The 14,830-nt window shown below is 44.2% G+C and overlaps 1 protein-coding gene across 3 annotated transcripts in view; it reads left to right on the top strand.

Annotated features, from left to right (window-relative positions):
* The window catches only part of NME9 (NME/NM23 family member 9), a 592,734-nt gene that overhangs the window by 405,962 nt on the left and 171,942 nt on the right, over positions 1-14,830 (top strand). For all 3 annotated transcript variants that reach the window (XM_085648664.1, XM_085648665.1, XM_085648663.1), the window contains 2 exons: positions 7,594-7,738; positions 14,399-14,685. In XM_085648664.1, coding sequence (XP_085504790.1) covers positions 7,594-7,738; positions 14,399-14,685 — 432 coding nt within the window. The remainder of the gene's footprint in view (positions 1-7,593; positions 7,739-14,398; positions 14,686-14,830) is intronic.

The following is a 14,830-nucleotide window of genomic DNA, read 5'->3' as shown; positions in this document are numbered from 1 at the left end:
ACACTCCAAGAGTCTATGGTCTTAATGGACAGAATCTGGGAATTCAATGCAAGACAACATTGTAAAATATGTGGAATTGTGATTACACATTGGTTATTCTTTCCAGGATATTTTACTCCCAACTCTTAATTCCGCGAAAAGTTCATCTTGGATTCCGATATCGCTATAACAAATTTAAAAAAGATATATACCAGATGGCATTATGGTCGGGTTTTACAAACATGATATCATAATACTTTCTCATCTATTCTTACAGTTAATGTTATATATAGTAGAGAGGCACATATCAGACACTTAATTGCAGATTACGATCTCTGTTCGGAAGCCTCAAACCATAAGTTGGAGGCTTTCTGACCGAAATTGTTGGTTTCACATACGACCGCCTGATTACAATTTAGGCTGTCAGAAGTGAAACTGGCTAGTCATTCTGGCTGGATTCTGATGGGGTCATTCGGAGACTGGCCCGTAATCCATATGGACTGCGTTTTATGCCGTCTGCATTACGATGCTCGGTTTCTGGCAGGCTTTCCATGCCGGGCTTTCCGACATGGAAAGCCTGTCAGAAAGCGAGTTTGGGGGCACATAGAAGTGCCCCCTACTGTTTGCGGCCTCCTGATAGCTAAATATTTATTCCTTTAAACAGTAATCTGAAGTGTCAACTCTAAAATTGTAATATTGTTGTCAGTTTCCTTGGCCATAAAACCTGCAATATGTTAGACTTTCGGTACCATTGATTATATTGATGCAATTGCTAATTGTGTATTGAGATGTAAAACATGCAGTTGCCGAAACAGGGCACTTAAAAGATCAAATGTTATGTGAAACTTTTTATGAGTGGATCCTGGTAGAGCACAAACAGCCCAGCAGAAAGCAGGCAGCCCTGCAGTGCCTCTTAGGTAATGGAAAAGCTTAATATAACTTGCAGCCATTATACATTTTAGAAATTGATTGGTGTTAAAATGTCCTTATGCTCTTTATGAATTTGAAAGGAAAATCAGTAGATTTGTTACATTCCTTTGACTTGGCTATAGGACTTGAGCAAATTCCTTCTTAACATCTGGATATATTAATGCAAGAAGCACCCCTCAATCTAGGCCTAATCTAGTCTGTTTCAATTTTTTTTTTTAAATAGCTACATTTCTACTGAATGTGATATCACAGTTCATAATAGATCTGTGTTGTTCCAGGCTGGCAACGTACATGATGATTCTGAGTTTCTTTGCCGACAATTTTACAATTCTATTACTGTCTGCGTGTATGTGGTAAAGACAGTTCGTCCTCGCCCACGTGTTTTGCCAAAATGTTGTTATGTGTGCTTAACATTGAAGTCTGTTAGTAAAACTTTTCATCAAGGTTGCCCTTTAAAAGTGTGAGGGAGGGCGCTTGTAGGGGAATGTAGGAGACTTGTTTCTTTGCGCTCCTCTGAACCCTGGTAAACTGCATCATTATTCCGTACCCCCATGTCAAAAAGGCATGGTCACACTCGCATACCACTGAAGAAGCAGCGACACCTTCAGAAGGCTGCAGATCTCGCATTGTGTAGATGTAGGTGAATTGATCTCAAAGTCTGCCAATTTAGGCCCTTGGATTGAGATGCATCCACATGCAGGGTGCTACTGGCAGCATGCCTGAGGCAGAAGTGTTGTCCATGACTGATAGATGCAGACAGAAAACGAAGCCGCACGCTGGAGTCCTGAAGGGAGGGAGGGAAGTAAGGGGAGGATGTCTACCACCGAGCCCAGCCCACATATCAGCAAAACGTGCTTCGTGGAAATAGGCCATGACCAAACTACCACAATACTGGTATTCTTCTCCATTTAAAAAAATGAGACACTAATCAAAGTTTTGCGGCTGGGGGAGTTCACACTCACACACTTACATTGGCACTATCCTAAGCTACAGTGAATCTGGCCAGGAGTCATTGATGAATCTATATGATGTTCCAGACCTTGATTAAACTTAATAGAATGATTTGATTAATAAATGTGTGAGGGGGAAACTGGGATATAGTTTTCACCAAGAGATTTTAGTATTACACATAGATTGCTACACTTCAGTAATCTTTTTTCGGGCACACATTTTAAAATATCATCCTTAATATGGCAATTGTAATCAACAGGCAAAGAGATGTTGATCTATGTACCAGGTCCCTACTTGGTTTTTCATGGTAATTTTGGTCCCAGATAGCTGGGCTCAATATTAACGTGAGTGATGAGGGAAGGAGATGGTGTAGTAAAAGCAGACCTTATATGAGTTAGACATTCGGGAAAAATGTGTGGCAAAGTTTGGACATATAAAAATACTCTTGACACATTCCTACGTATTCTTTTCGATATTAGCTGCTCCTGCAAAATTCCCCGAATTTCTAAGCAGATACCACAGCGGTGTAATCCCAGCTTGCCAGCCCTATTTCCTGATGAGGCCATTGAACATTAACAAAACAGCTCCTTTCAATTTTGTGTCAGTTGTTCCACTGAGATACGTGCTGGACATTACATTTGAGGCGTTTTCTTGCAAATTTCAGATCCCGGAATGTCTGTTCTTTAAATAATTTCAGATTCAAATTTATAGTCAGAAAAAAATAACTGATTATAACAACATGACATCATGCACCCTGTAAAAGAGCTTAAATGATCAGGAAGTTCTAGGACCAAAATGTGGGCTTTATTGTGTATACACAATACTACAATCGCTTAACCTGAAACGCCCTGATAGAAAAGCAAGGAAATGGACAGTGATAGTGGATCAAATCCAAGCAAATCTCTTTTGTAATGCTAGACATATTTTAAGTACAAATATACATGTTAAGCTTCTAAAAATTGTTTAGGATTTATCTTGACCCAGAACACATATATATATTTATATTTATATAAAATTAATCTTCGGAATGTAGCACTGAAGGCACTGCTTTATTGCATGTGTTTTTCTTCTGCTACTTTAGAAATACTGAGAAATTATAATAAATAAAATGAAAAATAAAAGGTAACTGCGGAGACTGCTTGGGAAAATAAGGCTCCGCTTGCTGCAATGGAAGATTCAGTTTGGCTAAGATCTCCTCGCACGCTCAGAATAGTTTTGGAAGCTGCTCGTTTGTTCTCTGCTGCTAATTTTTTTTAAAGAATTGTATTCGTTTTTTAAAATTGGTTCTCTCACCCGCACGCTGTCTCCCGGCCCCGCTGCTGCTGGCTGTCACGCCCACTAGTCAGCCTATCAGCGCAAAGGGGGGCGGAGCCAAGGCTGCCACCGGCTACTTCATGCCGGTCGCAGCGCGGGAGCGGAAGTTTCGCTAAGATCTCCTCGCACGCTCAGAATAGTTTTGGAAGCTGCTCGTTTGTTCCCTGCTGCTATTTTTTTTAAAAGAATTGTATTCGTTTTTTAAAATTGGTTCTCTCACCCGCACGCTGTCTCCCGGCCCAGCTGCTGCTGGCTGTCACGCCCACTAGTCAGCCTATCAGCGCAAAGGGGGGCGGAGCCAAGGCTGCCACCGGCTACTTCATGCCGGTCGCAGCGCGGGAGCGGAAGTTTGGCTAAGATCTCCTCGCACGCTCAGAATAGTTTTGGAAGCTGCTCGTTTGTTCCCTGCTGCTATTTTTTTTAAAAGAATTGTATTTGTTTTTTAAAATTGGTTCTCTCACCCGCACGCTTCCTCCCGGCCCAGCTGCTGCTGGCTGTCACGCCCACTAGTCAGCCTATCAGTGTGAAGGGGCGGAGCCAAGGCTGCCACCGGCTACTTCACGCCGGTCGCAGCGCAGGAGTGGCAGTTTGGCTAAGATCTCCTCGCACGCTCAGAATAGTTTTGGAAGCTGCTCGTTTGTTCTCTGCTGCTAATTTTTTTTAAAGAATTGTATTTGTTTTTTAAAATTGGTTCTCTCACCCGCACGCTTTCTCCCGGCCCAGCTGCTGCTGGCTGTCACGCCCACTAGTCAGCCTATCAGCGCGAAGGGGGGCAGAGCCAAGGCTGCCACCGGCTACTTCATGCCGGTCGCAGCGCGGGAGCACAGCGGACGCGCGCAGTGGGCGTGCCGGCGGCGCGCCAAAGGCAAGCCCGTCCGCGCCATTCCGGGACCTGGGGCCTGTCACTATGCTCGGGGAATCAGCTATACTCTTAGCGAGCTGCTAGCACTCCATACAGTCTCTGACAATTTCAAGCTCAATCCCCTCACACATTCCAGCATCCTGGAGCAGGGAATCCTGGAACCTAGGACTACCTTCCCTGAAATCTGTGGTGCCAACATAATTAGCCCACCCACAATTCAACACGGCCAGGACCATAATGCCCGCATGGTTTTGGTTATATATCTAAATACTCGCTCACTGGTTAAACACCAGATGAATATTTTTTTGTTGCTCAAAAGTGAGCAGCCTGACCTTCTTCTGCTTTCAGAAACCTGGCTCTCTCAAGAGTCATCTCCTGATATTCTTGCAGCATTACCCTCTGATTACCACATCACCCAGGCTAATCGTCCCCAGGGGAAAGTGGGTGGAGGAGTAGCTATAATCACTCGTCCCGACTATAATTGCAAGACTCTCACCCCGCTTGATTTACCCCTAGTGGATAGCCTGGTGATGAAATTTGAGTTTGAATCTGGTGCTGCGCCATTAGTATGTGTCCTGCTTTATAGAACTCCTCAAAGATGCCCCACTTTCCCTACTCTTTGGGTGAACAGATAGCCCATTTGGTAACGAACTATGGGAGAGTTATGCTGATTGGCGATTTCAACTATTGGGCCAATGACACCCTCGATGGCCCCCAATCGGCTGAGTTGACAGAGCTACTTTCCAAACTAAACCTAACCCAACAGGTACCCATGGCCACTCATATTAAGGGACATATTCTCAACCTGGTCTGGACTGTGAACATCACTTTGTCTCCTGTCTCAGTCTCACCCTGTACCTGGTCTGGCCACCATATAATCCACTTTACCATTCAAGATAATGTCATGAATAAAAACCCTAGTTTAGTTAGTTGCACTCGGAGAAACTGGAACAAGATTGACAAATCTTTATTTCTTGATTCCCTCATAAATGTTCCCCCTGGCAATCCCCTACTTGACCTGGCTGACGCCCAGCTCACTAAATGGTTATCAGCCGCTAGTGATAAGTTTGCTCCCCTCAGGAAGATCCACGCTCCCCGCCGCCATGATGCTCAAAAAAGGTTTTCAAGTGAATTAAAACACCAAAAACAAGCCCTTAGACAACTGGAAAGAAAGTGGTGAGGCAATTACAAATCTGAAGACAAACAGTCCTATTTAAACTTTTTGAAAACCTATAAAAAATCTATTTCAACAGCCAAAGCGGCACATTTTTCTTCTAAAATTTTGTCAGACACCAACTGCTCGAAGGAGACTTTTCACATTGTAGATGAGCTATCCAACCCTGAAAGAACCTTGTGTAGGCCCCCCCCTTCTCAAACCTTTTGTAATGCCTTAAACCTCTTTTTTATCGATAAAATTAAAAAAATCAAGTCCAGTATCCCGGTCAGTCAAAGACTGCCCCCTAGCCCCCCTCTCATCACTAATAATAGCTCTCTCTCGCATTTCCCCATAATATGTGAGCGTACCTTTCTTAAACTTCTTTCCAAAGTCAAATCTGGATCACCCACCGACTGCTGCCCTCCTAGCATTCTGAAGGAAATTTTTACTGCCTTTCCTGGACCCGCTCTAAATCTCCTAAATGAATCTTTATTTCAAGGCACCGTTCCTGCTACTTTTAAAGAGGCCATTGTCGTCCCCCTCTTGAAGAAGATGGGTTCTGACCCGCTAGTCTTCACCAACTACCGCCCCATCTCTCTTCTTCCCTTTTTGGCCAAGATATTGGAAGCTTATGTCACCGGTTGTCTCACTGACTTTTTGGAGAAATCAGAATTCCTTGATCTTCACCAAGCAGGCTTTCGCCCGGTACATTCGACCGAGGCAGTTATCCTTACAGTGGACCCTCCGTAGTGAGGCTGATAGTGGTTCTCCACAGGCCCTCGTCCTGCTTGGACTCTCCGCTGCCTTTGACACGGTTGACCACTCTCTTTTGGTCAACCGTGTCAGGGATGCTGGAATTTCGGGTCCAGCCCTAAGCTGGATCAACTCTTATCTGGAAAATCGCTCCCAGGCAGTTCGCACTGCTCAGTTCACTGCCCCTAGCGTCAAAATTTCTTGCGGAGTCCCCCAGGGCTCCTCCCTCTGTTTAATCTTTACCTTCTCCCACTTGTCCGAGCCCTGAAGGAGCGCAAAGTCTGCACTTTTAATTATGCAGATGATTTTCAACTTATTTTTTCCATTAGTAATTCTTCTGAGTCGATCCATGCTTTTCAATCCACCATGCTGTTCATCAGTCAATGGATGAACGAGAACCATCTGAAACTTAATCTGGACAAAACGGAGCTAATTCTAACTGGTGGTATTGATAAAAATCCCTGGGGACCCCATTTCTGTCCCGGAGAGCTGGGTCAGTCTCCTGTCCCATCCAGCTCGGCTAAAAGCCTTGGGGTGGTCATCAGTCAAGATCTTACTCTGAAGCCTCAGATTAGTTCTGTGATCTCCACCTGTTTTTTTCAACTTCGAAAAATAAAGAAGATCTGTAAATTTCTCACTCATGATGCTCGGATCCAGGTGATCATTGCCTTGGTCATGTCACATGTCGACTACGCCAACTCTTTATATTTTGGCATCCCTCTCTATCTCTCAAAACGTTTGCAGTTGATACAAAACCAGGTTGCGCGTCTGATTACTCATCTGCCTCGGCATCATCACGTCACCCCCCTCTTGAAGCAACTTCATTGGCTGCCGGTTGCTCAGCGGTGTGCCTTCAAGATTGGATGTTTCATTTTCAAATCACTCAACGATAACAGCCCGAAATTTGTTAACAATATGATTAATAAATATGCTCCTACACGCAACCTTCGCTCAGCACACAAAAACCTTCTTCTTATCCCCCCTTTTAGACTCAAGCGCACCGGTGGCGCCAGGTTTTCAACCTTGGCCCCCTCTTTTTGGAATTTCCTGGCATCTGAAATCCGTCTCTCCACCAATCATCTTGGCTTCAGAAGTCTCTTAAAAACATGGCTCTTTCGACAGGCTTTCTAATTCTTTCTCAGGGACCTGGACTTCTACCAAACTAGCGCCATGAAACCTCCCCGGTGTACGTGCGCTCAACATATTCCTATTACCATGACATGACAGCAGTGGTCATAGCCTCAGCCTGGATCAGACTAGGTTTGCCGCTTGTCAACAAATGGTGCTTAGAGTTAGTCTTCTGACTCTGCTTTGAAGGAATCATCTCATAGAGATTTGGTAGCAAATGAGCAATGTGTGAACATCTGTATTCTTTTCTCACTAAGTTGATTTAGAGCCGTGCAAAAATATTCAAAATGTATGTTTAATGGAATTCATTAAGATTACAAGCTTATACCACCACTGTCGCCACCTGCCACTATATAAATACTCATATTACACTAGCGGAAAACAAAGCAAGATGCATTTGACCATTAAGGCCCTGCAAAGGTTTGAGTGCTGCCATATCACATACCTCTTATCACCACTTGTCTTGCTATAAACTGCCTCCTTACCAGTATATTGATTTTGTTTCTTTTTCCTGAAACAGATGAAATCATGGAGGAAATCAAAGGTGCTGGATTTGTCATCTCACAGATCAAGGAGACTTGTTTGGACAGAGAAATGGCAGAAGAGTTCTACAAAGAGCACAAGGGCAAGCCCTTTTTTGAACAACTTGTTGACTACATGTGCCAGTAAGTGTTATTGAAATGGATGAAACCTGGCACATTTTTTGGTTTTGAAAATGCATTTGCTATGTCGTTTTCCTTTTGCCTCAATGTCGGTAATCTCCGTTAACAAAGTTACACAGTGACACATTCTTCAACCATCTGCCCTTCACAAAGTAGAAGATACAGATGGTGTGAGTCAGTGACTGCTCCTTCATACATTAGTTATAGTTTCAGAAGATAAATATAACTCAGCTTGGCATTTTTGTGAAATTGATTTTTTACGGTTTAATAAAGATTTGGGAAAAATATAATAACGAATCATTTATAATATTTAATTTACTTACATGTTTTGATCAGTCAAGGAGAAAAGCATAGCTTTTCCTGTTGCAGTTGACATTCAGTTTGTAGTCTTGGTGAGGGCAGTATAGTGGCCAATTTGGCAACCTGTTATGCAATATGATTGATAGAAAAAAGGATGCTTTGGCTGCTGTGCCTCCCGTAGTTCCAAAGATGACACTGTTTTTCTTGGATTTTTTTCACTTTTAGCTAAATATGTTTGTTTTTATACATATACCACTAAATGTTGACTGGCTGGTGCTTGGTGTTGCACTGAAATCACTTTCATTTCCAACCCTCAATTCATAAAAATGTAGCACGAAATGTAGCACCCTTTTAGCCTCTTTCTTGCACCGGATGTGGAATTTTTGGGCCATCTTGGTGCCAGTACCATACTTGATGACTTTGCTTTGTGATTGATGCTATATTTTTCATGAAGGAGAAAAAATGTAGAAGTGTCTAAATTGAAAATCCGAGTGAGAAATTTACAGGATCTCACAGAGGAATATAGGTGTCCCCTAGATTCTCAAACGCAGCATAGAGTTGGACGGAACATTTATTAACTTGATTTTTAGGATAGAGCCTGCAAGAGAATGCCCCTGTGCATGTGTCTTGCTTGGGAGACATTGTTGTGAACAAAAAGGGCTTGGATCCCGCCTGCTGCTTACCATCTGTTTGCTTGTGTGGCACTCTTCTTTACAGCATTTCAATTCCTACATGCAGGCCTAACATCATTTCTGTTCTTCTCTGTGGAGCAGGGACCAAGTACTGTTTGATTCAACTTAATCAGTACCCGTCCGCTGCTCCCTACGTGATTGAGGTACTATTTTGTCCTTTTTAACTTTTAGTGCCCTGCAAACAGAAGTCTTGTGACTGCCAAAATCATGCCCAGCAGGACAAACAAAATTGCAAAGATTTTTTTTCTATAGTTAACTTTCTTTTATTTTGCCAAGTCTTCTTCTCTCATTTTACACTCATGTTTTCTTTTTTTGTGCTCGTGGGTGCTGTTCTCAAAATATAAGGATTATTTTATTGCAAATCAACATTGTTTCTTTCTTATGTGTAATTTCTGAAATGATGCTTTAACACATAGGGCCTGATTACGAGGCTTTTATGAATGTCACCGACCATCGGTTGGAGCCATCCTAACCGCATCTTAATCACCTGTTTGTAAAAGTTTATGAACGACCCATTTCGATGGAGTCAGTCGGAAATGATTACACAGGGAAGTTCCGAATGGCTGACGAGAGCCCGTCTGCCATTCGGAAGGCCTGCAGTAATCCCTCCGCCGGCTCTTTCCGGCCGGGGGATTACAATGGCAGTTTCCCACTGCCTTTCTGTGCCAGTCTTTCCGACACAGAAAGGCAGGGGTGAACTGCACCTCTGCTCTTGTCAATGAGAGCATGCATTCCATTTGGAATGCATGCTCCCATTGAAAAGAATAGGCATGTGACCAGAGCGGGTTCAGTCGCATCCTAATTCCAGGTCTGAAATCGACGACAGGAGGTCGTTCGGTTCCAGTTCCTGACCAGAGTCCATCCGACATTGTAATCGGGCCCTTAATCGTGCAGCAAACCCCAATCCACCCCACCTCAACCTACCCCATTCTGCCCCACTAATCCAATCAACCCACCCAAACCAATCCAGTCCACCCCACTTCAATCCAAACCACTCATCCCAATCAAATCCACTCCAATCCACCACACTCCAATCCTCCCAACTGAACCCACCCCACTCCAATCTGCCCTACTGCAATTCGCCCCACTCCTATCTAAAACAATCTGCCTCACTCCAATCTAAAACAATCTGCCCCAGTCCAACCCAAAACAATGTGCCCCACTCCTATCCAAAACAATCTGCCCCACTCCTATCCAAAACAATATGCCCCACTCCAATCCAAAACAATATGCCCCACTCCAATCTGCCCGATTCCAGTATGCCCCACTCCAGTCCAAAACAGTCTGTCCACTCCAATCCAAAACAATCTGCCCAACTCCTTTCCAAAACAATCTGCCCCACTGCAATTCAAAATAATCTGCCACTCTCTAATCCCACTCCAATCTGACCTACTCCAGCATGCCCCACTCGAATCCAAAACAATCTGCCCCACTCCAATCTGCCCCATCCCAATCCAAAACAAGCTGCTCACTCCAATCTGCCCACTAATCCAATCCACCCAGACCAATCCAGTCCACCCCACTCCATTCCAAACCACTCATCCCAATCAAATCCACTCCAATCCACCACACTCCAATCCTCCCAACCGAACCCACCCCACTCCAATCCACCCCGCCAATCTGTCCTACAGCAATCAAAAACAGTTTGCCCCACTCCAATCTGCCCCACTCCAATCCAAAACAATCTGCCTCACTCCAGTTTTCCCCATCCCAGTTTGTCCCACTCTAATCCACCCCACTGCAATCTAAAACAATCTGCCTACTCCAATCCGCCCGCTCCAATACAAAAAATCAGCCCACTCCAATCCACCCCCGACAATCTGTCCTACAGCAATCAAAAACAGTCTGCCCTACTCCAGTGCAAAACAATCAGCCTCACTCCAATCCAAAACATTCTGTCCCACTCCAATCTAAAACAATCTGCCTCACTCCAATCAGCCTCACTCCAATCCACCCCATCCCAATCGGCCCCACTCCAATCTGCCCTATTCGAATCTGCCCTACTCCAATCCACTCTTCCTCACCCCACTCCTCCTACTTCATCTCATTTGACCCCACTCCAATCCATTACACCCCAGCCCAACCCAATCTACCCCACACCAGTCCAGTCCACCTCACCTCACCCTGATCCAAACCACCCCACTCCCTCCCCAATCCAATCCACCCCACTCCAATCCAATACACCACAGTTCACCCACCTCCAAAACTGCCCTACACCAATCTGCCCCACTACAAAACTAAAAAATCTGCACCACTCCAATCCAGTCCAATCCGCCCCACTCCAATCCACCCCACTCCAATCCACCTCACTCAAATACAATCCACCTAACCACACTCTTATCTACCTCACCCCAATCACCCCACCCTGAACTGAACTGAATTCTTTATTGTTTGATTGCTTAAAATCTTACAATGAGATATAATAATAATAATAATAATAATACATATAATATATAATACAATATAAAACATCTAAAACAAAAATTAAAATGCGGCATCTAATTGTTTTAAGCCAGTTGCAATAGATCAAATTCATTTCATGGTATATTTTCTAAAATATTCCTTTCATGATATAAAAAAATATTTCATACTGTGCTAGTGGATTCTTAATTATGATCTTCCAGTTTGGCTCCTACTCTTTATAAAAACTTTACAAAAGAAGAATTCATGATTATATCATCATAATGCAGATACATTATCAAAGCTTTCCTACATGACCTTATTCCTCGAGCATTAAAAAATGACCGAAGTATGGTTTTTCTTTCAGTTTGTAGCTCAGGGCAGATGCATAATAAGTGAATAATGTTCTCCTTTCCTGTTTTACATAGTTTATATAATGTGTCCTCTTCCGACTTTATCCATGGAGGGAAGTGGCATAGTCCCGGTAATACACCAAATCGTGCCTTTATAAAGATTTGTTTGTTTTTTAATGACCATGGTATTTCTAAATATGGTTGAATCTTCTTTTTTGAAAACCACTCATTATTGGCCATGCATGTTTTCTTTTTTGCAAATATATCTTTATCTCGTACAATTGATAGATGATTTGGTATTTGCTTGATTGCTTTTTTAAACGATTCCTTGGTTATTGTAGTTTTCCAGATTGGCAATACATCAAATTCTTCCAGCGCTGTGTTTAAATATTTCCAGGCTTGTAATTTTTGTTTTCATTTATTTCTTGCCATAGTAGCTGAGACATTTGATTTTCATGATCATTTTTTATCCTGTTCCATACTTTGATAAATTGGCCCTTTCTTGCGTTCAACTGGTTATTTAGACCAAACTCCAGCCTTATTTTTGCTGGTGATGCATTATTTGGTCTTCCACCCCATCCCACTCCATACCACTCCAATCCACCTCACCCCAATCCATCTCAATCCAATCCACCCCACTCCAATCCACCCCACCCCAATTCAATCCACCTCAATCCCGTCCTCCCCACCCCAATCCTGATAACCCCTCCCCAATCCAGTCCACCTCAGTCAAGTCGATCTCAGTCCAATCCACCCCACTCAAATCAATCCACCTCACTTCAATCCAATCCACCCCACTGGAATTCAATTTACTCCACTCCAATCCACCCCGCCCCATGCCAATACAATCCACCCCACCCAAATTTACCCAACTCCATTCCACCTCATTCCATTCTATTCTACCTCACTCCATTCCACCCCACTCCAGTCCACCTCACTTCAATTCAATCCACCCCACTCCAATCCACCGCACTCTACTCTAGTCCTCCCCACTCTAATCCACCCCACCCTAATCTACCCCACTCCAATCTAATCCACTGCATCCAGTCCAACAAAAAGGGCTTGGAGCCCATTCATTGCTTATCATTTGTTGGCTTGAGTGGCACTCTTCTTTACAGCATCGTAATTCCTCTATGCAGGCCTAACATAATTTCCGTTCCTCTCTGTGGAGCAGGGACCAAGCACTGATTGATTCAACTTTATCAGTGCCCGTCCGCTGCTCCCAACGTGATTGAGGTACTATTTTGTTCTTTTTAACTTTTAGTGCCCTGCAAACAGAAGGCATGTGACTGGCAAACACGTGCCCAGCAGGACAAAAAAGATTGCAAAGATTTATTTTCTATAGTTAACTTTCTTTTATTTTGCCAAGACTTCTTTTCTTACTTTGCACTCATGTTTTCTTTTGTTTTTGCTTGTGGGCGCCATACCAATCCAATGCACCCCACCCCAATCCAAACCACTCATACCAATCCAATCCACTCCAATCTACCGTACTCCAATCCTCCCAACCCACCCCACTCCAATTCTCCCAACCCACCCCACTTCAATCTGCCCAACCCACCTCACTCCAATCTGCCCTTCTCTAATTCGCCCCACTCCTAACCAAAGTAATCTGTCCCATTCCAATTGAAAACAATCTGCCCCACTCCAGTCCAAAACAATCTGCCCCACTCCAATTCACACCACTCCAATCCGCCCACTCCAATATGCCCCACTCCAATTTGCCCCACTCCAATGGACCCCACTCCAAACCACCCTAATCCGCCCACTCCATCCCAATTCCCCAACTCCAGTCCACCCCACTCCAATCCAATCCACCCCAGTCCAACCCAATCCAATCTACCCCACTCCAATCCAGTACACCTCACCCCAATCCAATCCACCTCACTCCCTCCCCAATCCACCCTACTCCAATTCAGTAACCTCACCCCAATCCACCTCACTCCACCCCACTTCAATCTACCCCACACCAATCAAAAGCAGTCTGCCCCACTCAGTCAAAAACAATCTGCCCACTCCAATCCAAAGCACACTGCCCAACTCCCATCCAAAACAATCTGCCCTACTCTAATCCAAAACAATCTAACCCTCTCCAATCCACTCTAATCAGCTCCACTCCAATCTGCCCCACTCCAATCTGCCCCACTCCAATCCACCTCACTGCAGTCCAGCCTACTTCACCCCAATCCAATCCAACCCATTCCAGCCAAATCCAATCTACCCCACTCCAATCCACCCCCAGTATAATCCACTTCAATCCAATCCACCCCACCCCTCTACAATCCAGTTCACCCCCAGTACTCCTCAAACCAAGCCACCCCACCCCACTACAATCCAGTTCACCCCCAGTCCTCCTCAAACTAAGCCACCCCACTCAAATCAATCCAGCTCACCCCAATCCAATCCACCCCACTCCACCCTATCCCAGCCCACTTTGTGCCACTCCACTTTACAACACTGCACTCTGACACTTCACTCTATGACTCTTTCTTTCACTGAACCACTGAACTCTACTCCCCTCTACTCAACTGTACGACACTGTGCTCCCCCTACTCCACTCTACAACACTCTACTCCAACAAATCCAGTCTACAACACTCTACTCCCCCCACTCCACTCTAGGACACTCCACGCCACTAACTTTTAGCTATGCTGAACAGCAGCTATAATGGTGTACAACATGGCAAGAACACTTGTACAGGCGAGACTTATTGGCATTGCCAAGGCTTGTTTATTAGTTGCCATGTTGATTTTCCCAGTGTGCATTTACAACATAATCGCTCAGGTTTTAATGGGGTTGTGTGGCTCTGATACAAGCGCCTTCAGGGTGTTCCCCTATGTTAGCACAGTACACAATTCCAAAAAGACCTGCATAACAGAAATAAGTTAGACTTGTCTCTTTATCACACTTTTTACCAGGGGTCCTTCTCTGATGATGATACTCGGCAAAGAAAATGCAGTAGAGGAATGGCGGTCACTGATGGGGCCCACCGATCCTGAAGTGGCACAGAGCACTGCACCAGACTCACTCAGGAGCAAATTTGCCAAGAGCATTTTACAGAATGGGTTGCATGGAGCCTCCAATAAAGAACATGCAGTTGAGAAGATCAAATTTCTTTTTGGAGATATTGACCTAGAACGTGTGGATGGTATAGATACTGGCGTACATCAAGAGCGCTTCCAAGAGCATGAAAATGTTGCTCAAGGTAAGTAAAGGAAGCTCACAAGTGTCGCTCTGGCCTCATGCCTAGCGTCGAAGAAGCTTGTGTTTCATGTATTTTTAGAAGCATTTAGGAAATGAATGTATGTTTTCTGTGGTCTTGAAATCCATTTACTTATTTATTTAAATAT

Source organism: Triturus cristatus, chromosome 3_2 (genome assembly GCF_964204655.1).
Source record: "Triturus cristatus chromosome 3_2, aTriCri1.1, whole genome shotgun sequence".
In the NCBI taxonomy this organism is placed as follows: Eukaryota; Metazoa; Chordata; class Amphibia; order Caudata; family Salamandridae; genus Triturus; species Triturus cristatus.
Note: the sequence above shows the minus strand (reverse complement) of the source record. Positions and strands in the feature narration are given on the sequence as shown.